Here is a 26136-nt window from a genome sequence, read left to right as displayed (position 1 = left end):
CGGGCAGTATTCTGATCTGACCCGAGGCATGAATTTTGACGCTTCAAGGGGAAAAGGAAATTATCGAACGTGTTATTCCTAGAGATTCAACGTCGTCATGTGTTGTTATCCGTCTTAATACATCTCAAGTTAGGGAGTATTGTGTATCCAATTGATTCACGGCCATATATCATACATCCAACCCAGACCTTCTCCGTATAACAGGGCTGCTGTCCCCACGTCATGACTTCGCTACGCGTGGAGGGGGGGTTATACTTGCTGGTGGAGACGTTGCACCTTCCAGAAAGATGGTTCCATTGCTGTTTTAGGCTACTTACTGTTCCGAGATTGCGCGCAGAAGTGCAGGATAACGACCTCGAGAGTTGTGCGTAAAGGACGAACAGTCACGTGATATATAATTGTGCACGATCACTGTGCTCACATTTACATAGCCTAACCTAGAGCTCTAAAGCGGCGGGAGCTCATATATATATATATATACGGTCCATGCTGTCCGAATTGCTTAATCCATGGCCAATGAATGGTTTCTCTCTTTTCTTTTTAGCCATTCATCGGCTAGCTTAATTCTCTGATTATGGAGCTCTTCTTACGCTTAATATACTCTTCGTACACGACCCACCATCCAAGGCATTGATTGAATCGATATCAATACCCGATGGGTGCCGTGTGAGCTGAACATACGCAGACACACCTTTAACCTATGAAACCAGGAGATTCATGTCGGGTATTGATTCATAAATTGAATGATCTGACAAAGCATCTACAAGAACAAATGCCAGTCGATATTTTAAGGCTTCGCAAGATCAAAGCCCGAAAAAGAAATCCCCTAAGAACTAAGAAAACAAAGAAAAACGCCAACCACTCTTGAATTTGTGAGGCCTTGAAACTGCGATTTCATCTCATCCACATAACATCTAACCCCGGCCGCGCTGGCCACGCGCACGCTGCACTGTAGCCTTACCACGCGCTAAACCGACACCGCGCCCGCGCTGGCCTCGTGTACGGAACATGGGAGCATTACTAAAAGAAAGAAACCAGTCAGCAAGGGTGAAATTGAAGATGTGTAGTTGGCGAATTCGCGATCCAAAAAGCTGGGTATCAGGGTTTAACGTACCGGAGCATGTCAGGCACGATGAAGAATCGCACGTGGCTGCCGCGAATGTAGACCTGGTCGAGATGGGAGACACGGCCATCGCGAGCGGTGACGGTGATGTCCTTGAGTTGAACGTTCATGTTGTCCTCGGCTGTGGGAAATGCATGTTAGTTTTCGAATCGCGCAACAAAGACATTCCCCGAAGCTTGTTTATAGACCGACTCTATGAATAGAGAGCAGACACCCAAAAGGCTCGGGTAGAAATGAATCACACACCTTCCAAGAGTTTCCCCCGGTAGACGACTCCGGATGTGATCTCAATTGTCACGACATGGCCCTATTTGGAAAACAATATTAGCTCACCTGTCTCGCGCTATCCACGGCGATATACATTTTCGCGATATCATGCGTATATCCTGCCTTTCGACCCAATAATCGAAATAGTAATATCAGGGATTGTAACGCACCTGCGCTTCGTTGAGGAGCTTGATCGGGATGCCGATCGTGGAGGTGAGCTTGCCCATTTTGACTGTGTGACGGCGAACGAGGATGGAAAGCGGTTAACAAAAGTTGAAAATAAACCTGAGAGCTTCCCTCGCGCAAAAAAAAAGGCACGAATCAAGGCAATGGGTGATCGTGGGGAGATGGTGGGACAGTGATGAGGTCGGAGTAAGTGGAGGTTAAGAGAAAGGCGAGTTTTGCGGCTAAGCTCATCCTCTCCGCTTTGGGCTCTCAATCCCGACCAAACAACAACTTCAACCTGAAAAAGACATAAAAATCTCCACATAATGCGCGTCCAATAGCACTTTCTACACCTCCGATAATTCTACGTCAACATTCAAATATCAGCATAATGGCCGGCTCACCCAATTCCAATCTACGCGGCTTCAACCACGCCGTCCAAACCCTCCTCAAACAACCAACCCAATTCCTACCACACCTCACCATCCCAACCTTCACCCACCTCCCCGAGAACCTAGGCCCACACCTGATTAGCGCAAAGAAAGGTCTCCAGACACAAATACCAACACCCGAAAAACCCCCACACACACCTACAATCCGTGCTCTAGTCCTCGACAAAGACAACACTCTCTGCGCGGCGAAAACAACATCCTTCCCTCCACAGATCTTGGCCAAACTCTCCTCCCTCCGCACCTCGCCAACCTCCCCCTTCAATCAAACCACAAACCCACACTCAATCCTGATCGTCTCGAACCGCGCCGGCAGCCACCCGCGCTTCGACGGCGAAATCTCCGAGCTAGAAGCGCAGCTTGCGCATCTGCGTATTCCTGTTTTCCGGCTGCCGGCGGGGACGGAAAAGAAGCCTTTTTGCGGGAAGGAGGTTGTGCAGTGGTTTCGGGAAAGGGGGGTTGTTGAGTCTCCGCATGAAATTGCTGTTGTTGGGGATCGGCTTGGAACTGATGTTCTTATGGCGGGGATGATGGGGTCGTGGAGTGTTTGGTGTAAGGAGGGGGTGTTTGATGTTGGGATGGAGGGGAAGCCGGAACGGAATGTTTTGGAGAAGATGGAGGTTTGGATTGAATGGTTCCTTAGGGAGAAGGGAGGGTATAAGGCGCCCTTGCCGATGGGGTGGGAGAAGCAGAAGCAGGCGTAAGGCATGTGATGCTGGGTTGATATAATGCGTTTAAGATACCCTTGTATAATAGTATATACGAAGTAGTACCAATGTAATTGCCATTGTACAGTATGTGAAAAGGAATTACAGCTACAAGCTAAACGGAGGTGTTTGCGATACAAAATGAATTGATTCAGAGCCTAGCGTCAATCCCCCACACTCGTATACCGCCAGCTCAACGCGTCCTACTTGTATGGTCCCGGGCAGAATATATCACAACTCCGCGCAGCCCAGAGGATCGGCGTTGGTTGAATGTCAGACCCAACCAGGTGTCAACAGAACAAGCTCATGTACAAGAATTCGACTGCAGACCCATTATGTGGAAATGGGTCATTGCAACCACAGGAGTGTAGGGCAGATAGTGCCACTCTCCTTGAAGAAACTCACACAGAAGGGAACAAAAAAGGAAAATTGAGCGGAATGGAGTCGCAGTCCAAGTCGGTCTGTTTGGCATAACCACGTAAAATAGAAATGGAAAATGAAAAAAAGGAGGAAAAAATGAAGAAAAAATGATCCCGGCCATAAATCAAAAGAGAAAAAAATGAAGAATGGTAAGCTGACCGGGAGAAAAGAAGAGAAGAAGAATGAAAAAAAAGTCCTGGATTCAACCGGGACAGCCGGGAAAACAGAAATAAAAAGAACAAAATCGCTTTAGGACCGGCCCCAGAATAGAAAGGGTATAATCAATATAACAAGACATAAGGGTATGTCACGCAAGAAACACATCAAAAGATAAATCGCTTCCCTAGCCGTCGCCAGCGAGACGAGAATCATCCAAAAAGAGCCGTCGAGGGGGTTGTACGGGGAAAAAAAAAACCGAAACCAAACACCTAGCAACGGCTCTCGATAATGGACAATGAAGAAATTCCCAAGGTAAAAAAACCCCAAAAGAACGCATGATAAGCATAAGCGCCGCATGCATAAAAAGGCCGTGAAACATCAAGAGACAAAAGGAGAAGCACAAACTCAATAACCTCAAGAGGCAGCAGTTCATGACCCAGTCGGCATGCCCTGTGAGTTGATCTCATCCAAGTTAGCCATACCGTGGGAGTAATCACCCATGCCAGGAGAAGGGTGGGCAGAGAGGCCATGCATGGGCAGTTCGAAGCTGGGACTTTCTTGGGAAACCCCATAGTTGACATGATGCTTTGAGTACATATCGTTCATCGAAAGACCGTCATCGAAGCTAGTCTGCTGGTCGTGGGAGAAACCATACATATCGGAGGAGCCGTGCGAGATGTTGGACAGTGGCGGTGAGTGGTTTGCAATCAGCGGGTCTGCAGGGCTCATGCTGGAGTAAGGAGATGGGGCATGGGAGCCCATTGCCGAGGCATCGGTTGAACCGCCCGAGACGAAGGGCACGTTGAACTGAGGCGCCATGCTGGCGACCGGTGTGATCTCGCCCTGGCCGGCGTTGCTGTACATAGGACTGGCGAAGTCGGGAGGTGATCCAGTGGTTGTCGCGGACATGGGATTGGTTCGGAAATCCAGTCCATATCCTTGGGTGTCGATGCGCAGGTCGGTGGGGAGATGGTGCACTGACTGTGGAACGGGTGCGTAGATGCCTGCCTCCGTGTGGTTGAATGGGGGTAGAGGGGGTGGTACGTGGAAGGAAGACATGGGACCCTGGAATGACGAGATATCAACTGCAACAGGTACTGAACGGCTACGTTGGCGTTTGTGGCCGCGAGCAGCTGGCATGTTGAAACCCAAGTGGTTGCTGTCCTGGTACAAGTTCATGTAAGTGGGAGCGACAAACTGGTTAGGCTGAGATGCAGGACGCTGGATGAATGGCGGAGACATTGCCGCTGGCACGGTAAAGCTGCTGTTATTATAAGCTAGGCGGTTCTGGAAGGACTCCAACGACACAAGCTTGGCAAGCTGAACGCTCAAGACCTTGGGATGGCCTCCCAGGTGATGAACCATGATCTGACTAGCTTGCTGCTCTTCGGTGAAATCACCACACTGATAAAACCCTCCAGAGTTGGATGAGTCCATGTAAAAGTGCGGTGGGCGGTTCAGTTCCACAACAAGACCACCAGGTCGAGGGGGTTCCCCATTCGGCCCAGGGCTTGGATCACCGGTTTCCAAAGTGATGTTCTTGATATAGGCGAACGGATACTCAATCTTATAGCCGGCAGCATCATTGTTGATATAGTAGGTCATGCATGCCTTATCGGGGGAATAGAAAACGACCAAGTCCATGGCGTTTTGCCCAATGCGCCGCCAGCTGCCGACAGTCAAGGAACGACAAGTGAAATGAGAGATCACTAGAAAGACGAGTTAGTTCAACAGGTGGTTGGATCAGAGAGAGCCATTAACATACCAACTTTGCCAGAAGGGTTGGTCTCGTTTGCGTACATGCTCGGCGGGCCATATGCGCCAGTACGTCCAAAGGGGTCTCTTGCGCCAGGCTTGTTCGGGTCAAACTGCATCGCGAGATAGTGTCGCATGGATTCTGGGATAGAATCGCATCCTTCACCAGTCTCAATGCTCTTTTTCGCCAGCATCTTGATTTTAGCACGACTATCTTGAGTCAGTAAAGATAAAAAGTAAACGCAATTACAGGTAGAACCGACCGGTTTTGAAACCAGATTTGAACAGACCGCTCCGTCATGTTAATGTCCGAAGCAATGCGTTCTCTAGTAGCCGCAGTGGGTGTTGGGTTCTTGTTGAATTCGATCTCCAGAAGGACAAGCTGATCCTGAGTTGCGCGTTGACGTTTGTTGTTTTTCTGCTGCTGAGTCAGAGTGCTTTTGCGAGGAGGTCGGCGCGTAGCAGAAGACTGGGCCGTGGTAGCACTCGAGGTCGACGGAGAGGGTGTGGAAGCTGGAGGCGAGGAGGACGATGCCGTGGGCGCAATTGCGCCGGTTGGCGGGTAATGCATTTCTGTCAACGAAGACATGATGTAACGTGGTAAGGTAAGAACTATATCGCACGTAGTCGGGAATGTGTTTAAGGTGTTCAATATGCACTTTTTGAGGTTGCGTATATAATCTTTTTCGGGATGAAAAAGTACGGTGTGACGATCCGGCCGACAAATAATGGGATGGGTGTGATTGTGGTGCGGAAACAGATTGCTGGAAATGATGATGCTCTCGAAGCAGCCACAGGCGCGAGAGGGACAAGTTGAAGATGTAAATGAACGGAAGTCTAACGTAGGGATCGAATGGCTTTCGAGGGTGTCCACGTCAGAGACTGGGTGGTTGGGTGGAAAGGGCGCGTCGCAGAGGCGTCCAAAAACGAGGGGATAAATAAAAAGGCTGGCCTAAGCAGCTGGGAACGAATGGCAGGGGAATAATTTCTCCTTATATCGACAGGAATCAATGAAGAATCAATGAAGATGTTTCGGCAAATGCTCAAATACCCAGGTTGAGTCGATCAACGGGGCGGGAACGGGAGGGGGTAAACCGTTCTCGAGGAAATGAATGAATTGGGTAGAAATGAGTGATATAATGTCGCCGTGAAAGAATGAAACGGACGCAAAAGAAAAAGAAAAGAATGGAGGAAATGAGAAACCCGAGGCAGAAAGCGGATCAGGAGATGGGAGATGCTGACTACACATGTCTACACAGGGAACCAGTCGACTTGGATGGACAACGCACCGGGGGGGCTTTCTGGACTATTGGCACCTCGTGGGGGGGCCCATTGTTTTTTTTTTTGGTCAGGGCCTCGATTTATTTGTCTTTTTTTAGTTCTCTTACGTTTTTTTTTTTTTTTTTTTTGTCTTTCCTATGGATTTGAACCTAAAAATTCCATGTATATCTCTCCATCTAGGTCCTGTGTACTCCGTATGGAATGTCGATGTATGGAGTGTGTGCGTTGTATGGAGTGGAAGGAAACTGGTTTTGGCCCCTGCGTTGACCTGCATAAGCCCAAGCAGCATCACGGAGCGCTGGAGCAATAAGGGCACAGGATATTGGTTTTGGAGAGGGGCACAAGTGCTACTCCCCTTACTCGGTGTTTATGTCTTGTCCAACTGGATCGGTGTGACTCTTTCTCTCTCTCTCTTCTCAGGGGCAAGTCTAGTTCAACTACTCCGTACCCGTACAAAAACCTATAGGAAAGGGCGTGGAATAAACCACACGAACCTGATCGCCTTAATACCGAACGGCATTCATGAGATCGAGAAATCTGAGACACTATTAACAACTCATGTGTTTCACGGAGTACAATTTGACGAATTAACGTGTACCGAGTGGGATATATGATCATGGATATCCGGAGTAGAAGTTTTCCCCTGGCATTTCCCCTGATTCGAAAATCGTCAGCCACTGACTATTGGACGGTATCAGGACCACGGTTCTAGGGCCTGATCCTGTGGACTCGGCCAATAAGCATGCAGTTACACGTGCAGTTCCGTGGACCGCCAAAGGAGAAACATTCAGGTACCCGCCTCAGAATTGGTTATGATTGGTCCTAGAGACATGACAGGTCATTCTAGACTCCGACCCGGCCGGTCTTGGATTCAGGGTGCAACTCTCTTGACTTGTCTACCCTGCATCCGTCGTATCCGGTTTTCTGATCCTTCGTTTTAAAAGGTACGGAGTATACATCCATGGATCATATGATATAAATAACTATGTACAACTTCCTCCGTATTCTCCATTCATTGTGCACAATGAATTTATAGTGAACACAAATTCAGGAATCCATAAACGGGGGCCTATCTCCTTAATTCCTATCCTAGTCTAGCGTTTGTTCCTTTCCTTTATTCCTTCGGCTACTCCGTGTTGCAGGCAGCAACCTTCGAGTTTAATGACCCAGCGGTATATACGGAGAAGTGGCCGCATCTTTCATTGTTGGCATGCGAGATCCCGACATGCCCATCTAGGGAAATACCCCTAGCATTGTTTCAAGCTTGCTCCGCGAACCGGTTCATCATTAATTACCCGCGGGGAAAAGAGACCCCCTTAAAAAAATACAAAAAAAAAAACCTAAAAACTAGCTCGTTAGAAGATGAAGAAACAAGCCCCTCTATCAAGCGCTTGCACATAACTATCCACAATTGACAATTTAACACCCGTCGGCCAACCGGAGCCATTACCCAACTCCCGTAGCTTATCAGTAGTTTCCCAGATCTGCTCAATAAGCTCCATTGCCGAGTTCCGCTGTTGTTCCCGATAATAAGCTGTCATAGACTCATGCTTCTGTCGCACCCACATACGGTCTTCAGGGGATATAGCCTCCCTCGCAGCAATGTAAAACGGCTGAGGCAGCGACGAATCGGGCCCACAACCCGTTGACAGATGATCCATCAGCCCAAAGCATACATGCACCAAATGCTGCACGCGCGGCGAGCACGTCTGGTCTCGAAAAACCCGACGGGCAAGTAGCAAATGAGCAGTCCAGTAAAAGCACTCGGTAAGGATGTCTAGAGGCGTGCGCTCACATTGCGCCGGCGGGATTCCATTATATCCGGATCCCCAGGCGCGAAGCTCGGTGTCGAGTTGGAATGCTTCGTTGAGAATGGCGCCTTCGTGTATATTTGTCTCAAGCCCGTCGCTCACGTCACAGGCTAGATGCGCTATTCGTACTAGGAAGCACATCAATGGCTGTGGGCATCCTGTCATCTTGTGGAAGGAGGGCTCGGTGGTGTCCCAGCGACGCCGGTCGGGCTGGTTGAGTGTAAAGTTCTGCGGTGCGTACGGCCTTCGCTGTCGTGAGATGGCTAGCATTACATCGACCATGCCGAAGCGTTGTACTGCCATGCGTGCGATGGGGTTTTGCGGTATCTCGTCGAAGTAGCCTACTGCTTGCATGAGCCAAGAGGCGCATTTGATGTGGGGCTCCAGTACGCCATCTGCTGACTGTGCGACGATGATCCCCTGAAGAACAACGGCTGTGAGGAGCGCTTCTCGCTCGTGCTTGTTGCTAGCTACGATTGTACCTGCGTCACACGCGGCCTTGGTATCGATACTGAGCAAGTTTTGTCCGAGCGTTCTGAGCATTCTCTGCTGGCGCTTGGCTGCGAGATCAATGCTGGCTAAACCGAAGTTGAGCATATGTTCTGTCGATATGCAGACAATAGTCTCGAGAAGAATTGGTGATGATAGGGCTGGGATAGAGACCTGCCGGTAAGGGTTGTCCGGGCCATCTACAGCGGGGACATTGGATGAAACAAGGCTTATGTCTATGCAAGTATTCTCGATTAGATATTCCGATTCCCAAGTACACGGCATGAAGTCACGTACAATATTCCCAGGCAGATCTGTCTTCTGCAGACTCAAAACATGTCTGTGCGAAAAGTGCCGAAGGTCGACCTAGTATGTTTTGTTCAATTGCTCGACAGGTGTCTTTGCAGCGAGGCTTATGTCTTGTCAGTGTTGGCTCTTTTGGTCGAACCCATTTCACGCCCGATGAATATTGACAGTCCAAATCCCGCGAAGCACAAAATGAGCAAATTGGCTGTTGCTCATCACATTTATTGTGCTTCTTTCGGCATTGCAGACATCCTTTTCCAGATCTATATCAGCACCTACACTTCGCCTTGGAATGAGCCGCCATACCAGTCCGTGACCGTGAAAACTTGTCGTCTCGAGGCATTTTGCCGATCAAACAAATGATCCACCTCTGGCTAGTGAGAGGTCCACAAATAATATAGTAGGGGCATGAATTATATGAGTCTTGTTTCCCCGCAGCCTTATCTATATATATGATGGTCACATGATGATTGGCCAATTATATTGCTATCAACACTCGGGACAAGATATATTGCAATGACACTAGACCAGACTAAATCTATAAGATACCCTAAGATTTTATGTATCGTGATGCACTGAAAACGAGAATAAGGGGAACGAGAGTTGGTATAGTTAATTCGTTTGAAATTGCTGGGAAGACGACCATCCCACCTACATACATATATATAGCGCCATTGAGTGACCATATAGCAGCGGAAAAGTCTTGTCAAACACGCGTAAGGAGCCATTCATTCCGAATAATTGAAAATCGAGTGACAATTTAACGAAGCCAATTATGAGAAGGTACGATAGAGACTGATTTGCAAAGAAACCTTTATCCCAGAACCTCCTGAATGACCCTAACAGTTCGATCGACTATCAAATCAATCTCCTCACGAGTAGTATTGTAAGGAGGCGCCAGAACAATATGATCTCCATTAACACCATCGATACCACCATTTCCGGGCATCAACGAAATCGCATGAGCAGGCTTGAGACCTGTCGTGTGCAGGGTCCAAGCAAGCGCCTTTGAAGGCGGATATGGCTCTTTCGTCTCTTTATCCTGAACAAATTCCACCTATAATCATGTTAGTGAAGACAAAAAATAATAACAATGAAGAAAACTAACAGCCCAGAATAATCCCCTGCCTCGAATATCACCAACGTGGGGGTGACTATCCAAACGCTCGTGGAGACGCTGACCCAGATATTCTCCCATTGCTCGCACATTCGGTAGCAAATTCTCCTCTTGTATAATTTGCTGCACCTTATATGCAGCCGCACAGGCGACCGGATGTCCCTGGTATGTCTGACTGTGGACAAAAGCGCCGGTGCCCTTGTTCAGGGTATCGACGACGTGCTTGTTGATGAGTAACCCTGCGATCGGAGCATAGCCAGCGCCGAGTCCCTTGGCGATAGTTTGGAGATCAGGGACGACGTCTTCTTGCTCCCAAGCATGGAGGGTTCCGGTGCGGCCCATGCCGGACATTACTTCATCTAGGATGAAGAGCGCCCCGTGTCGCTTGCAGACGGCTTTTAGTGCCTTGAGGTAGCCGGGCAATGGGGGGACACACCCAAGTGTCTATAAAAAGAATTAGCATATTTAGCATGGCGGGTCTGTGTTTTACTCACAGCACCTGGCATTGTCTCGGCAACGAATGCACAGACAGTGTTGGGGCCAAGTCTTTGGAATTCGTCCTCCAGTTCTTGGGCCAGTCTTGCAACGTAGTCTTCGGTACTTTCATTGGTATTCATTCTGCGGTAGGGATAGCATTGGGGCACGTGGTGGATATTCTTCGAAAGTAGACTTTCATAGATCCTTCGCCGGGAGGCGTGGTATCCAACAGCAAGTGACCCGAGGGTATTTCCGTGGTAGGACGACTTTCTAGAAATAATATTCACCCGCTGGGGCTCTGGGACGGGCAACTCTGTGAAGTACTGAATAGCCATCTTCACAGCGGCTTCGACGGCCTCGGTACCTATTGTGATTTTAGTAACCAATCGTGGTTCAGCATAGACAAGTTTCTCACCCGAGCTCACGATGTAGGCACGAGACATCTCGCCCCCGGTTGAGTCTACCAGAAGCTTTGCCAAACTCTCCGCAGCACTGTTGGTGAAGTACATGGAATAGCAGTAGGGAACTTTCTTCAGTTGGTCCAAGATGGCTTCGTGGACACGCTCATCGCTGTGACCCAGACAGGATACAGCTGCGCCGCATGTCGCATCCAAAATTTCCAGGCCATCCTCGGTTATGAGGTAGCTTCCTCGACCGCCGACAATGTTCAAGGGCTCATTTCGAAGTTGGTGGTAAAGGACTCCGCTGGATGGTTTGATGCCAGTGGAGTTGACCAGCTTCTCGGATGGGGTAGGCACTGAAGCTGCTGCCAATTCTGATGTGTAGTCACCCATTGTATGGATTGCGCCGAAGGTTTGGTGCGAAAAAAAGAAAAAGGAAGAATTAAGTGATGCTTTCTGAGGATGTTTGATTTGAACACTACATTGTGCTGGGGGGAATAGGAGCCATATATAGACTCACCCCGCCCTGGCCAAGAAATAAAAATGCAGAAGTAGCAAACTGATATTTGAGAAATGGTCCGTACATAACGCCGTGATTGGCAAGTCTCGCCTTGTCGTACAGCTTGAACTTCATACTTGGCCACGATAAACTATTCCCAAAGAGGAAATATTTGTCGGACCCACGTTCGTTGACCACGTCGTGGATCTGATAGGCTAAATAGTTGATGGGATAGAGCTTATTGATAAGAAGAAAAAGACCCTGGGGATCGTTGCTTGTATTTTAACTATTTCCGTGCCGGTTACACAGATTCACTAGAAAATACGAGCTATAGAGGGGTATCGGAACGATCTTCGAGTCCGAAGACCAACCACAGCGCAGACCTTATTGAGCGATCAGATAGAGAAGGCAACAAATAATCCTGAAAGTTATACCCGTGGACTATGATGCAGCTACCAACCAATAGCCCGCTTGTCAGTCAGACCGCCTCTCATTGATATGCCATTCGATCGTTCTCCGCAATCCCTCTTCCAGCCGAATAACCGGCTCCCAGCGCAGAACTTCTCTTGCCAACGTAATATCTGGCCTGCGCACAGTAGGATCATCCACCAACGGGGGCAGATACGCAATAGAGATCCTACACCGGCCAGTCATCTGTGAAACAAGCCCGATCACAAGTTCAGCTAGTTGCTGGATAGTAAATTCCCGACTATTACCGATATTCACCGGGCCTTTACTATAGTCGCTCTGCATGAGCGCATACAATCCCTGCGTACAGTCGGTGACATATTGAAACGAGCGAGTTGCCTTGCCGTCACCGGTAATCTTTAAATCCTCGCCGGTCAATGCAGATGCGATAAAGTTCGACACGACGCGACCGTCGCTTGCGCCCATTCGTGGTCCGTATGTGTTGAAGATTCGCGCGATTCGAATGTCGACGTCGTGTTGCTCTCGGTAGGCGTAGCAGAGGGCTTCAGCAACGCGTTTTCCTTCGTCATAGCAGGCTCGTGGGCCGAATGGGTTCACGTTACCCCAGTAGTGCTCTGGCTGGGGGTGAACGGAAGGGTCGCCGTAGACTTCTATTTTTTATGGGCATACCTTTAGTCAGGTACATATCGAGGGATGGAGGGATGTGCATCGCTAACCTGAGGTGCTGGTATGCAGAATACGGATATTCCTAGATCTCGCAAGCTCTAACAGATTTCGAGTACCGAGGAAACAAGTGTTCAAGGTCGATACTGGGTCTTCTTGATAATGAACTGGGCTTGCTGGGCAAGCTAGATTGTAGATCTGGTCGACTCCTTCCAACTCTGGAAGAGGATCTTGGATATTGTGCCTGGTTCCTAGTCAGTGTAAGGTTGGCTTTCACTAGTACACAGATAGATTTCACTTAAGAAATTGAAACCGAGAATGGTTTTCTAAATGGCACAAATTTTTCGATAAGCCACTCTGGAAATTGTCAAGCCCAATCACAGTATGGCCATTCCCAAGGAGGAGATCAACAAGGTTCGATCCCAAAAAGCCCGCTGCCTGCACATTAAATAGGTTATATGTTAGAGATCTGGTGTAATTGTGTTTTTGAATATTACTTACCCCTGTCACTAGCACTTTGAACGGGCCTTTTTTATTATCCATAGAGCTTGCTGCTCCGTCCTTGCCTGTGTAGAATTTGATAACGAAGGAGGAACGTAGAAGAATCTAGCCCAAAAGCTTTCAAAGTGAAACAACTTTTTCCGGGGCTGGAAAAAAATGAAGTCATGCGATCTACTCACGGTATTCTGGACAGAGATCCAACTATTGGGATTGTGGCTGTATTTGGCCAATAAACAGGGAATAAACAGGGACTAGCTCCTTGCATTTGAACTCCCGTGTGACTGAGATCTTTTGCTGCACTTGAGTAAAATACAGTCTAACGCAAATGGTATACACTATTGAAGATCCCAAATGAATAAATAGTAGGGAAAGTGTCTGCGTATGGACCTTTTGTAGCCAGCCACCTTCTTTTACCGTGGCATGCACTGTCCACAGCCACACTTTATTTAACCACCTGGACAACATGAATGAATTACTGATGAGTTGCGTCAACCATTGGATCTTTGATAAAAGGACCACATAGAATATGTACATGAAATTATCAATCCTTCAGAATGTTATTAGTCTACAATTTTCTTGATTGATATAGCACTTTGATCACCACGCTAATAGAAGCATTACAGGTTTAGCCGACTGTCGAGGCTTCTTTACGAACATGATCTCCCTGTGTCTCTTTCCAGTTCATCTGGTACGCAATCACGAAAGTAAAAGACACGTGATCGTCTTTCTATGAGTCAAGCTATACGATGAATGTAAAATATGATCGAAGTGACTATAAGGTTGGCCTCATTCAAACCGGGGCCTCCGTAGACCATACAAGAGAAGATGAAAAGACGCTGGATGGGATGTAACTTCAGGGAGGATAATTGGATAATCTGACACGCCATTTGTCGTGGACCCTGGTAACTCGAGGAAAATTGTAGTTGATGATGATTGAAGTGACCTTGTGCTTTAACTTTGCATATAAGAGATCAAGGCGACTAAAGGCTGGCGATTCCCTAAATAACACAACAGAAGGTAGAAAGACACCGGGTGGGATGTAGACTCGGATATGCCAAGTTTGCATGCTATCTGTCGTCGCAGGTAAGAACTGGGAAGACCTTCGGTTGGTGGAAATGGGAGTCACATTGTGCTAGAGCAATGTAGGTATTACGTGTTTTATATGGCTTCATGCGTGGAGAATAATTACAGATCATTGGTGATAAACTTTATGGAGACCTACGTCGTCGAGGACAGAGGCCGCATAAGGAGCCGACCATCTTTTATATATGGATGTCATATGGATATTTTCTGTTTTATAGGGCTGTTTAACATCCATGCAGGTTAGTATGTGAAAAGAATACCATAAAAAAAAGGTTAGTGTCCTCCATAGTTATCTCCGCCAAAAAGGAGGGGGAGAGGGGTGACTCACGACTTCGCCCCGTAAGACAGAACATCTTCAGACTAAGTGGGTTGTAGGACTTTACCCATCGCGCAGAACTGGGTAGAAAACCATTATAACTAATCTATCAAGTCATCAAGCTGCCCAACCTTCTTTCCAAACCCAACATTTCACCGAGATGGCTTCATTATCCGTCTTCCCGTTCCACGTGGGCGAGGCTTCAAACGACCGTGTCAAGCTTATCCCCTTCAATCCAGAACAACACTGCGAAACCTTCTTCAAAAAATCATCGGCCCATCCCGAGATATACACACACTTGCCAATACTACCCTCGGCCTCGGCAACGGAACTCAAATCTCGATTCTACAGTAATTCCACAACCCATATCCTCTCCTTCGCCAACCCAGAATCATTCGCTTTTGCAATTATAGACAAGACAAAGCCGCCATCCCCGGAAGACCCGGAAGGTGAACTCGCTGGCACTGTGAGCTTTATCCGCACATCACCGACGAATCTATGCACGGAGATTGGATTCATTGTCATCCTGCCTCCGTACCAGCGAACCCATGTGGCAACTAATGCCGTTGGAATCGCTCTACAGCTTGCCTTTAAGTCTACAGAGAAAGGAGGCCTTGGATTATGCAGAGTACATTGGTCGGCTAGTACGATGAATCTTGCTAGTTCTCGACTTGCGCAGAGGATGGGATTTGAGAAGGTTGGGATCATACCTTGGCATATTCGGTTCGTAAAAGGGAAGATACATGGAAAAGTTGGAAATGGTAGGGAGATACCTCCTGGAGGTGATCCTGAGGATTTGTGGAGAGATACACTGAGTCTTACTCTGGGATGGGATAGGTGGGAAAATGGCGCGAGGGAAATGGTGGCGAAGGCTATGGAGAGATGAGCAGATGTCACCGCTGACTATACGGAGAACGGTTGCTGGTAATCACCAATGTGAACCTCGGAAAACCAAGAGGCTGGGTGACGTTTGGTGTGGGCAAGAGCTTCCAGCAGCCAATCGAGGCGCAATGAAAGACATGAGAAGTCAATGAACCCTATTGTTCAAGATATCACTTTGTGATCCGTCCACAGAATAATAAACGATTAGAATACCCCACGTAGCAAATTCTAGCTTGCCTGGTTGTCGATGGTTGCGTCAGACTTCTCGGAATCGGAGCCCGGAGTACTCGGATGGCTTCTCGACAGCCTGGGATTCCTCATCCGCAACCACGGCCTTAGGTACCTTTTTCTGCTTCTCACGGGGGATGAGGAGGCCGCGACTACCTTCGCCTATCTGCTTCTACCTAGAAGTGAAGAAGACGGTCATTACCACGAGGAAAACGTACTAGGCGCAGAGAATGCTAAAGTTGCGCCAAAGGTTACTATGGCTTAAGGACATAGAAGCTAGGTATTGGTCACCAGTAACGCTGGTTGCTCCAGGAGGCGCACCACGGACGCCGGTGCATACTTGTCCGCCTCCTGTTTCGGGGCTATATCCTTCGCCATTTGGAACCAGGAATGGGCCCACAGAAGGAATCACTTGGTCGTGGAACTCGTTCGCGAGCAATGCTTCGAACGCGTAGGCTATAGGGTCGATCCAGAAGAACCAAACGAACCAAGGGTGCATGTCGGGCTTGGGAATCATATATCCTGCATATGTAAAGGCAGCGACGATGGTGAATCCAGAAGCTTTAGTTGCTGCGTCGAAATTCGGGAAAGCGGCACCGATGAACCGGAACAGCTGTGTCATAGCTAGGGCCTCTAGTTCAGTTAGTGTTAACGCTTTATCTAGCCGGGGACAACCAGATTATATGATATGCAGTAGCTGAGGGTGAATAATGTGAAGGTTTTTTCTGTTTAGATATCAATAAGCTCTTCCACGTAGACAATGTTAGGCACCAAAGAAGCCCGCAAGATACGAAGAAATTGACTGTTATGTATCTTCATCAAAGCACTTCCTCCTTCAGCTGCTTCGTCGGCCATACGGCTCAAATGGCAAAGCTCCGGCAATAATTGCCATCACAATGTAAAGGGCTGCGCATATGTATATCGGGACGGGCGTGCTGGACTGTTAATAACATAAGCATTTTTTTCAAGAGAGCAAAGAATAAATCCCTACATTTGCGGCCTGGCTGACCACAGCACTGACAATTCCCATGATCCGATTGAGCGCAATAGCAACGCCATTTCCTGTGCCCCGGTGGGCGGAGGGGAAGACCTACTGAGTAATGAGATATGGATGACAGAGTTAATGAAAGTGAGCAGGCAAATACCTCAGGCGTATAAGCATAGAGGGTACCATAGTAAATATTCAAGCAGAAGGAAATAGCGCACGTGAATCCCACATTTTGACTCTGGGTGCGCACTTGCGTATAACAGAAGAAGAAAACCATGGTGACCATAGCTCCGATGATCATGGTTCCCCGACGCCCCCAGAACCAGGGCGAGCGACACATAAATCCGGCTAACACAGGACCGAAGATACTACAGGTGTTGTTGATGGCGTAGTTTCTCCAGGTGATATACGGGCTGGTCTGTCCAAAGGATGCGCCACGCGATGCAAGGTAGGTGGGGAGGAACACATTGTAAAGCGGATAGGCGAGGCCAATTAGGAGCCATGAGAGCCAGATCAGAGTCGTCGATAAGGCCAGTTTGCGAGTTGCGAAGAGTCCACGAAGATGGAAGAACACTTCGCCCGGGGAGATGAGCCGCGCAAGCCAACCAGACCCTGGAGCCCTGCAGTGAGCAATTTGTCCGCATGCCTGAAGCTTCTCAATGGTGAGGCTGCATGGGCGGTTATATCGATTGGCGATGCTGCGTAGAACGTGTACCGCTTGCTCGTCTTTGCCTTCGGAAATGAGGAACTTGGGAGTTTCTTCAAGGCGGATGATTGTTACACGGAGGATCGAGAGAACAAACACCAAGGCGCCGGATGCATACCACACATAACGCCATCCCTGGTTATTTTCACGAGTACATGTGGCTCCGTCGCTACAGGAGAAGTTGGGAAGAAAGGCCCAAGCAAACAGACCTGCGATAAGCTGACCCAGACCTAGATACTGCGAGTCAGTTCAGACTTTCGACGGAGGGTGTACTGAGGAGTGTAAGCTCACCCCACCATGCCGCCATCAGTGTCAACAGCCACTGTTCCTTGCTGGGAAGGTATTCGAGAAAGACAGTAGTATCGAGAACCAGGTTTCCTCCAGCACCAAAGGCACTCAAGCAGACAAACAAACCCAAGGTAACCCAAGTGGGGGAAGCCCCAGCAACGATGGTAAATATCGATGAAATAAGCAGGGAAAAGTTGAAGGCGAATCGCCGGCCGATAATGTCTGCCGAAAAGCCCCAGAAAATTGCACCCACCAACATACCGACATAAAGCGCGATGGTGAGCCCGGTGGTATATGATGGGTTGAACTCCAACCTGGCCTGGGTTGAAATAATCGACTGAATCAAGGTGATGAGCGAGTCAACTGCATATCCGAATCCGTTCAGGCAAAATAGCTTCCAGTGGTGTGGTGTGAAACCAATCTCATCGATGGTCTACAGAGGACAAAGGGCCTCGGGTTAATTGGCTGTCTCATTCATGGGCACGAGGATATTGATTTCCCACATCATTGATAATCGTCATCTTGGCAGCAAGGACCTCGTCCACCTTCTCCCCCTGCAAGAGATCTTGGTCTCCATTTCGAATCGATCTTTCCTCCGCCAGCAACGAGTTCGTCAGATCTTTGTCCTTGCCCGCTGTACTTGTAGGGACAACTGAGTTGGAGGAATGTTGGGCATCCATCTTCAGCAAGGTTGTGGTGTTTATCTAGATTTGTCTGAATTATGACAAAAGAAAAGACACTGTTGCAGCTAGTCAAGAGAGAATGAAGGAAAGCAGACACGGGATTTTGACTCCACGAGGGGCAGGGACCACCCCTCAGTGGAATTAGCGGCAAGTACTAATTTGGATTATGTATACTTCTTCATTAGCTTGGATATGGAACTTATCGAGGTCGATCTCGAGATTCGAGGCCATGAAGGTGAGCGCTGACGATAACCTCATGGTGACCTTGATTATCTAAGACCATATGTAATCCGTGCCACTGAATTTTAGAAGGAACTTTTGATATGTTAAATTCTAGCCCGTTCAAGGGTAATTTTAGGATATTAGATGAAATGTTGCAGAGAGAATGTTGCAGAGAGTTGGCGCACGCGCCTTGACGCGCAGTTATGACTCGCGGAGAAGGACGCGGGAAAATGACGCTATTCCCGATTCGCACGGATCTTACCAATGCGCTGAGATACGATGCTGGAGTTAGGGGCATATCCGAATAAAGTCTTGTTTATTAAAGGGACCCAGCCCTGTAGGTATTGGGTTTTAAAAGGGTTGATATTGCTTAGCTGTAGGAAACGAAGGGAAATATCTCAAAATACCCCTTATACTCGACACAGACCCGGAAACTGTCCTTAAAGCAACTACAATATACTTTGGCTTGTCTCTTTCCCCCCCTACAATCTGCAAGACTTTCGATCGTCCTCTTTGGATACATAGCCTCACGGTTATCCAAGACGGTGAAAACTGGATGGTCATACACGCTGCCGTGTTCATACCAATGAAGCACATCAGCCAGGATCTTTAGGCAATAATGGTGGATATGCCCCAAGTTATGGTATATCTGAGATTGCTTGGGCTTTGGCAAGCTTAATTGGTCTGTTAGAGTTTGGTAAATTTTACGCGATAGCTGGTTGGGGAAATTTTGGATGGGTGCTGAGTATATTGTGCTTCGTTGCTGTTATACCCACTTTGCCGTTTGTTGAACGTTGATGTGATATATAACCCTCCAGTTCTTCGTCGCCAATAGATTTATGACTTGAACACAAGGTTGACCGGAATATGTACCCCATAAATGTGATAAAAATTGAAATGTCAGGGCCTCACCCTACGAGATTTACCCACCGACTATAGGGTTCCACGTGAGGTCTACCGGCGCCCCGAAGAAATGCGACCAATTGGCCCATCTCGTCGATTGATATTATAGCGGTAAATAATGAGTTCTACGTAGTGTAATTAAGGTGATTACTCCGACCCCATTCCCGGGCAGAGTGGATTGTTCATATGCAAATTGATATACCCTAGCCTGGGGATCGTTAGCCTTTTTAGGTAGTCGATGAGACATAGGGTGGCCAAGGGTGATAATGCTAATGAACTTATTACCTATACATTCAGACCCAGGTATTTGACATAGACTGGAATCACTATGCTGAGCCTTGTGTAATCTGGGTCAACCCCCGGGGCCCCACGTTGAGGCTCGGGTCGATCTCGCATATTTGTTTAGGGACATAACAATGACTTCCGACAATTAGGTATCCTTTTGTTGCCGATATCTGTCATATTGAGAACTGGAAGGGCAGAGCCATCATCCTTTAATTGCATTTGTCATTCGAGTTTGTGTTCGTAGCACGTAAGATACCAAGGGATGGCGTCTTAGCACGTAACCGTGAGAAAAGCCCAGATCTGCCAGCAAACTACTTTAAATCCACAGGTCTTCCCTTGGCCTCAGAGATAGGCTTAGCACTAGCAAGGCTGGCCCGCCCTTTAGTGTGAAAGCTTGCAGTTTTAAAACAAATTGCGTGAGTATTGCGCAAGATTACACCGGAGAATCGCCATGTCTGTATGTTAGGTACCCGCTAGATAAACCTATAGAATGTGATTAACATTAGTTTCGGACTTAATGACTATCTATCTCCTCAACTGCCGCACCCCAAAGTGGGATGATTGTAGGATGTCTCACTGACGCGATTAAAACGTCCGCTGAGGACATATTTCGCTAGTCGTATAAGGTCAGTAGAGTATCTGTTGATTTCCACCGAAAAGTAGCCCCCTGGGACAGTTATCAATCTGCGCAGTGGGTATTTCAGCGTCACACTCCCAAATCACGATGGGAACCACGGGTGATTCCCAGCGAGTGACGGCCGCCTCGGTACACAGCATAGATGCGGAGAACCAGAGCAACAACACCCAGGGAAATGATGTTGTAAATCCTGCTAGGTCATGGAAGAGTTATGTATGGGATACATGGGACCTTCCACCGGATCAACGCTGGTTGCTTTTTAAAGTAGATACTTTCGTTCTCACGTTCGCATCTATTGGTTATTTTTTGAAGAATATCGACCAAACGAATGTCAACAATGCATTTCTCAGTGGCATGGAAGAGGATCTCGAGATGTTTGGCAATCAACTAGTGACCAGTATGTGATTTTACCCTCGCCTAACCCACTTTTTCCTGTCTGTTCTTTTGCAAAAAGCCGGGCGGCTTTCTGACATTTGCTAACAACGAGTATAGGCACCTCTATCTGGACTGTGGGATATGTTATTGGTCAAATTCCGTCCAACCTGTTGTTAACCAGAATCTCGCCTCGATGGGTCATCCCCTCGCTAGAGCTAGGATGGGGACTCGCGACTATTTGCACATCAAGCGTCAAATCGTACAAGTCCCTGTATGCTTTGCGGTTCCTTGTCGGACTTTTTGAGTATGTCGACATCTCAAGATTATATTTACTGTTAGGGACCAGTTACTGACTCGGTTATAGATCAGGATTTTACCCCGGCATCCATTACTTACTGGGATCATGGTACACACCACGAGAAATTGGAAAGCGGGCTATGATCTTCTGGCTTGCCGGTTCAGTTGGCACTATGTTCAGCGGTTTCCTCCAGGCCGCCGCATATACAAACCTGAATGGGACACATGGTTACGCTGGATGTATGTGACCGCAATCCTTCTCGATTTTCCCTCTCCCAGCTTTTGGTTTCGAGAATTCTTCCCCTTTGCCTCAAGGTCAAACGAAAACAGAGGAAACAGCCACTGACTGATTAAAATAGGGCGCTGGCTTTTTATTATTGACGGTATCATTACGCTACCGCTTGCGCTCGCTGGATACGTATTCTTCCCTAACCTACCACAAAGCGGCAAGAAGACATGGTGGACAACGGAAGAGGAGCATCTTATGTCAATCAAAAGAATGGATAATATTGGACGTGCTGGCAAGAAGCCCTGGACCAAGGAAAGGGCGAGGGAAATCCTACTAAGTTGGCATACTTATCTTCTTCGTGAGTCGTACTCTACTATACGCCTTTCTCATCCTGAAACTATATTAACAATAACCCACAGCATTGCTATACATCCTCTGGAACAATGGCTACCTTCAACCTGCTATGGGCTATTGGCTGAAGAGTTTTAATGCCCACCCTCCTCCTGTCCCTGGGAAGAGTTACACCGTCGCACAGATCAATAATTGTGAGTTCGACTTCGGGTCCTTCATCTAACCACAAATAATTAACTCATTCACAAGTACCTCTTCCTACAACCGCTATTCTTATCGTGATGGGATTGATTTGGGCTTGGTTGTCTGATGGGCCATGTCGCGGCGCTCGCTGGCCATTTATTTACGTCGGCGCCGTTATTAATGTGAGTCAAGAGAGGCTACGGTCAAGTTATTTTCATACTACGGTAGCTAACGATTGCCTCTATTGTGCAGCTCATGTTCGCTGTGTTGTTGAAGACTTTGCCATTTTACACAAATATCAAGGGCCGTATGGCTGTTTATTGGCTGAGTAATATTGGCGTAAGTCTACAATTCTGTGAAGTTTTCAATCGTCACATATTAACGGTGTTTTTAGGCTGGTGCCGGTCCTTTAATCTTGAGTTGGATCAACGAGATCTGCTCTGATGATACAGAAAAGCGAGCGTTGCTTGTTGCTATGGCTAACGACCTTGCTTATGTTGTACAAGCCGTCGTGAGTCTCCTCCTCTCTTCCACTTAAGGACAATACTAACTAGCTTGAACAAAGGCACCCAATTTCGTGTGGAAAACTACAGACTACCCCCAAGCTCCTAAGGGATATACTTGGTCAATCGTACTTCAAGTATTGCTCAGTAAGAAGCCATTCCTCTTCCATCCGAGCCATGTTCCCTGCTGACAATATCTTTCCAGTCTCGAGCACCGCAATTGTTCAATTCCTTTTGCGGCACGATAAGAAAAAGGCAGCAAAGGCAGGGGCGGGTCTCTCAGCTGTTGACCCCCTCGAGTCATCGTCTATAGAGGGAGATACATCGGTAGCATCAAGAGAGGACAATGGAAAAGTGACGGGCACTTCTCGAGTCAAACAGGTTGGCCTGGATTAATTCAAGTCGGCAACCCAAGGGCTTGAGATGTTGGGGGTTAATCAAAACTGAGTGCAACATTTGGTATTAGGTTCTAGTCGAAAAATCCACGAAAGCTTCCCTCTTACTATTTGGACTCATTGAAGAGGTATGGTCGACAGTTGGCTACAACAACAGTCGCAATAATTTAACCACTGGTATATCGTATCCGCAAGTATCTCAGACAGATTCAAAGACGTTTACGTACCCTGATAGATACTGCGGGGTTCCCTCGACCTGCATATAGACACACGCGGTGTGAAAACCTAACAGTTCAGTTGGGCTCTAATTACCGCTCACCAACTCACGTCAAATACTCTCTTCCTCGAATAACCCCATTTAGGTTGATCAGATCCTATCTCAAGATGACATTCCCATACAAGCACGTTTTGCTCGTTGGAGCTACATCGGGGATCGGTAGAGCGGTGGCTGATCGTCTGATCCAGGCTGGTATCAAAGTGACTGCCGTAGGGCGACGGAAACAGCGTCTCGAAGAGTTCATTGAAAAGCACGGCGAAGAAAAAGCTTCCGCGATGGATTACGATGTCAGCGATATTAACGGGGCTCCCCGATTCGCCGCAGAGTCAGTTGGCGAACATTTCGAGATATGAATTTAGGGGAACATAGGGATTTCTAACGTGTGAAGTTGAAAACAGCGCAACGGCTCAATATCCAGATATCGACTGTATCTTCCTCAATCCAGGCACGCAACGGAAATACGACTTGACCGACCCCAAGGATGGGGACTTGAGTGATTTCAGAGCAGAAATGGACGTCAATTTCATCAGCTACGTTGCTCTAACTCAGGCGTTTACTCCATTCTTGATGTCCAAGTCGACCCCAACAAGCTTTATATTGTTAGTACACGATCTCCAAAACCATCGTGTTGATAGGACTTCTAATCTGTTCTGAATAGTACAACATCGCTTCTGGCTTTGGTGCCTGCACCAAGAATCCCCGCCTACTCAGCCGCTAAAGCTGCTCTGAACGCCTTTTTGTACTGCCTGCGAGACCAGCTGAGAGAATCAAGTATCAAAGTGATCGACTTGGCTCCACCCCTTGTGTCTAGTAAGTGGATATCTCGGTTCAATCAAATCCCCAAAGGCGGAATGGAGAATGAAGAGTACCATACTCATCATCATCTTGTGTAGCCGAATTACACGATTATATGGGCATTGAGAAAGGACGCAGCATGGGGATACCAGTTGAGGGGTATGCCGAACATGTCTATCAAGTATTGGAAAACGGAAGCGACGAGGTTATCGGTGGAGGCGTTGGACCCACGGAGGTCTTTCGAGATCTGAATGACAAGCGTCGCCAAGTCTTCGATGAGGTCGTCCCAATGCTTCGTGACGTATGACGTAGATTGAAAGCTGTGTCACCACGCCGTTGCTATCACTCGCTGGCAGCCATTTGGACGTTCAATAGTCAATCCAAATCAATAATTTCGTCTCCGAAAGGTATCACGATGGTAAATGTACAAAAGTAAAGGATAGATTTATATAATGAGATAGTCATGTTGTTGCTCTGATCCCGGGTCGCGAGTCTGCATAAGTCAGCTAAGATCAAGCATTCCATAAAGAAGCTAACTCACAAACCACCCCCATGGAATATTGCTGCTGTCATGTTTCGCCTGTCTGCCTCGACCATCCCAAACGGATTTGAGCAGGGAAATCGACATATGGTTAGCCACACCACCATGAGCCCGGATATGGTCGAATCGCAGAAGGACATAATGCCGAGCGTATGGGGACAAAGCATCAGCCCCAGCCATAAAGAGTGGCATAACCACCAACTCGATCAGACGACATTCGGCTGGGATTTCCGCTAGTGAGTCCAAGATGGCCGTCACTGAATTCTGTATCATTGGCGCTTCAGCCGGTTGGGTCACATCCAACAAGCGAGATGTATGTAGTATGCATGCGTGACGGAATGCCTCGGCAACTGCAGGCCAGCGGTGATCATCGTTTGGATAGCTGTCGGTTTTTAAACGCCACGAGTAGAGCTCATACCGGTAAGCGTTGAGGAGTCGCTCGTATTCTGGCGTTTCTATTTTGCCCGTCGCATGAGCCTTGGCATGCTCTATGACGTTGCCCATTATCAGGAACATATCGCGCGGACAGCCATTGACCCGCTCGAATTTCAAATCGCTTAGAGTGGCTACAGATCCACGAAGCTCGGGGGAGAAGCATAGTCGTCGTGGGTCTGCGAGTGAACGGATGATGTCCAGCCTAGTAGGATACGCGTCAGCACTGAAGTCTAACCCATAAACGATATGAGCCCACATGCCATGCGAGATTTCCCAAGAAAAATATAGTTCTTTCATCCTCTTTAGACAGGGTATCACACAAGCGCAACTGGTTGCAGATCGATAGGGCACCTGTAATATGAACTCCGTGGGTGGAGATGCCCGATTCGAAAATCTTCATTCAGATTATTAGTTTTCGTGTCAAGATCGGGTATCAAAGTGGAATATTGGCAACCCACATCCTGGAGTAAAAGTATCTGAATAGTAACGAAAATCCCATCGCGTTCATTTTCATCCAGCTCGCCAGATATCCCGTTTCGGAGGGTCTCCCCAAGCCAGCGTATAGCTCTGACCCGATATTCAACGGCCAAAGTTTCTCGTAAATATTCATCTTCCTGGTTTATTCCCATGTGGCATGCAGTAAGACCTAGAACTGCATACAGCAGGCCTATTTGTTCGTATGCTAGCGGCAAAACATAGACTTGATATGGGTTGTCCGCGCCAGCAGCTGGAAGCGCAATTTGATGTGGACATATGACCTGGTCATCTAAATATCCAGCAGTCAGTCAAGGGCTGTTTGTCACCAAGAATAAAGTAAACACACAATGTGTCAACAACATTTCCGTCCGTTCTAGCATTAATAAATCGTCCAACTCCACGGCTCGCCCTTCTGGCTGTGGCCAGGGATGGTCGAGACTTGGCAGTGGTTCGATATTCTGATCCACGCGCAAGGCAAAACCACTTCGATGCGGTTGATCAAACTTCTCATGGTTTGAATCTGGATGATCGGGTCCGATGGCCGGTTGAGTCGTGACAGCATTGTCGCGGCTCACAGCAGGAACCGCCCTATTTTTCCACTTGCCTCGGGTTGCTAACCCCGCAAAACGGAACTTGTCTGGATATCCTTTGCATTCAAGGCCTTTGGTGATGCATCTTTGACAAACGGGTTTTGTGCGGTCGCATTTACGGCACTTTTCACGGCATGTTATACAAGCCGGGCCTAGTCATCGTCAGAGCCGCATCTTCTCGGTGGCTGTTGCACAAACCTCCCCGGGGCATATCCCTTCAAGCTGAGTCACCAGGGACGATGGATAGAATGGATTTTCGTTGTAGTCGAAACACGATGAGGATATACGAATAGGTTCAATTACAGAACGTTGGAAAAGCCGGGGATAACGCCACGTGACGATATCTACAGCGTCACTTCACGCGTCTCCAGATTTATATATTTAGCTTCAAATTTCAAGTTCGGTTCCCTTTTCCTACGATATTCCCTACGCAAACTTCGTTAGTCTA

General features: G+C 47.9%; 12 protein-coding genes across 12 annotated transcripts; 4 read left to right on the top strand and 8 right to left on the bottom strand.

Moving 5' to 3' along the window:
* Positions 1-750: 750 nt before the first annotated feature.
* Positions 751-1737, bottom strand: N7537_006366 (putative small nuclear ribonucleoprotein SmD3). Its single transcript, XM_056897423.1, has 4 exons — positions 1561-1737; positions 1370-1430; positions 1115-1244; positions 751-1020 (listed from the first exon to the last, which is right to left on the bottom strand). The coding sequence occupies exons 1-4, from the start codon at positions 1615-1617 to the stop codon at positions 915-917; spliced, it is 354 nt and encodes a 117-aa protein (XP_056753208.1). The 5' UTR covers positions 1618-1737; the 3' UTR covers positions 751-914.
* Positions 1738-1946: 209 nt separating this feature from the next.
* N7537_006365 (phosphatidylglycerophosphatase) lies at positions 1947-2708 on the top strand (the record flags this gene model as incomplete). Its single annotated transcript, XM_056897422.1, has 1 exon — positions 1947-2708. The coding sequence occupies one exon, from the start codon at positions 1947-1949 to the stop codon at positions 2706-2708; it is 762 nt and encodes a 253-aa protein (XP_056753207.1).
* A 1011-nt stretch (positions 2709-3719) lies between these two features.
* N7537_006364 (homeobox domain-containing protein) lies at positions 3720-5634 on the bottom strand (the record flags this gene model as incomplete). The annotated part of the gene is made up of 3 exons (XM_056897421.1): positions 3720-4999; positions 5056-5255; positions 5309-5634. 3 exons carry the CDS (start codon positions 5632-5634, stop codon positions 3720-3722), a joined length of 1806 nt encoding a protein of 601 aa, XP_056753206.1.
* A 2047-nt stretch (positions 5635-7681) lies between these two features.
* Positions 7682-9275, bottom strand: N7537_006363 (Zn(II)2Cys6 transcription factor; the record flags this gene model as incomplete). Its single annotated transcript, XM_056897420.1, is given in 3 exon segments — positions 7682-8862; positions 8924-9195; positions 9208-9275. The coding sequence occupies 3 exon segments, from the start codon at positions 9273-9275 to the stop codon at positions 7682-7684; spliced, it is 1521 nt and encodes a 506-aa protein (XP_056753205.1).
* Positions 9276-9746: 471 nt separating this feature from the next.
* Positions 9747-11320, bottom strand: N7537_006362 (uncharacterized protein; the record flags this gene model as incomplete). Its single annotated transcript, XM_056897419.1, has 4 exons — positions 9747-9989; positions 10041-10493; positions 10544-10890; positions 10942-11320. 4 exons carry the CDS (start codon positions 11318-11320, stop codon positions 9747-9749), a joined length of 1422 nt encoding a protein of 473 aa, XP_056753204.1.
* Positions 11321-11900: 580 nt separating this feature from the next.
* N7537_006361 (NAD-dependent epimerase/dehydratase) lies at positions 11901-12540 on the bottom strand (the record flags this gene model as incomplete). Its single annotated transcript, XM_056897418.1, is given in 2 exon segments — positions 11901-12505; positions 12525-12540. 2 exon segments carry the CDS (start codon positions 12538-12540, stop codon positions 11901-11903), a joined length of 621 nt encoding a protein of 206 aa, XP_056753203.1.
* A 2038-nt stretch (positions 12541-14578) lies between these two features.
* On the top strand, positions 14579-15304 carry N7537_006360 (GNAT family N-acetyltransferase; the record flags this gene model as incomplete). The annotated part of the gene is made up of 1 exon (XM_056897417.1): positions 14579-15304. One exon carries the CDS (start codon positions 14579-14581, stop codon positions 15302-15304), a length of 726 nt encoding a protein of 241 aa, XP_056753202.1.
* Positions 15305-15745: 441 nt separating this feature from the next.
* Positions 15746-16150, bottom strand: N7537_006359 (uncharacterized protein; the record flags this gene model as incomplete). Its single annotated transcript, XM_056897416.1, has 1 exon — positions 15746-16150. The coding sequence occupies one exon, from the start codon at positions 16148-16150 to the stop codon at positions 15746-15748; it is 405 nt and encodes a 134-aa protein (XP_056753201.1).
* Positions 16151-16363: 213 nt separating this feature from the next.
* On the bottom strand, positions 16364-18190 carry N7537_006358 (MFS transporter; the record flags this gene model as incomplete). The annotated part of the gene is made up of 5 exons (XM_056897415.1): positions 16364-16468; positions 16520-16618; positions 16674-17452; positions 17514-17943; positions 18014-18190. 5 exons carry the CDS (start codon positions 18188-18190, stop codon positions 16364-16366), a joined length of 1590 nt encoding a protein of 529 aa, XP_056753200.1.
* A 2137-nt stretch (positions 18191-20327) lies between these two features.
* Positions 20328-22574, top strand: N7537_006357 (uncharacterized protein; the record flags this gene model as incomplete). Its single annotated transcript, XM_056897414.1, has 10 exons — positions 20328-20637; positions 20733-20919; positions 20980-21152; positions 21272-21499; positions 21561-21686; positions 21742-21857; positions 21928-22014; positions 22070-22186; positions 22241-22325; positions 22384-22574. The coding sequence occupies 10 exons, from the start codon at positions 20328-20330 to the stop codon at positions 22572-22574; spliced, it is 1620 nt and encodes a 539-aa protein (XP_056753199.1).
* A 383-nt stretch (positions 22575-22957) lies between these two features.
* N7537_006356 (oxidoreductase, short-chain dehydrogenase/reductase family) lies at positions 22958-23952 on the top strand (the record flags this gene model as incomplete). Its single annotated transcript, XM_056897413.1, has 4 exons — positions 22958-23175; positions 23249-23449; positions 23509-23660; positions 23744-23952. The coding sequence occupies 4 exons, from the start codon at positions 22958-22960 to the stop codon at positions 23950-23952; spliced, it is 780 nt and encodes a 259-aa protein (XP_056753198.1).
* Positions 23953-24090: 138 nt separating this feature from the next.
* Positions 24091-25899, bottom strand: N7537_006355 (Zn(II)2Cys6 transcription factor; the record flags this gene model as incomplete). Its single annotated transcript, XM_056897412.1, has 5 exons — positions 24091-24138; positions 24187-24823; positions 24942-25015; positions 25443-25840; positions 25887-25899. The coding sequence occupies 5 exons, from the start codon at positions 25897-25899 to the stop codon at positions 24091-24093; spliced, it is 1170 nt and encodes a 389-aa protein (XP_056753197.1).
* Positions 25900-26136: the final 237 nt, after the last annotated feature.

This window comes from Penicillium hordei (genome assembly GCF_028827395.1).
Source record: "Penicillium hordei strain IBT 12815 chromosome Unknown utg000003l_segment0_segment0, whole genome shotgun sequence".
In the NCBI taxonomy this organism is placed as follows: Eukaryota; Fungi; Ascomycota; class Eurotiomycetes; order Eurotiales; family Aspergillaceae; genus Penicillium; species Penicillium hordei.
This window is presented reverse-complemented; position numbering and strand designations above follow the sequence as displayed.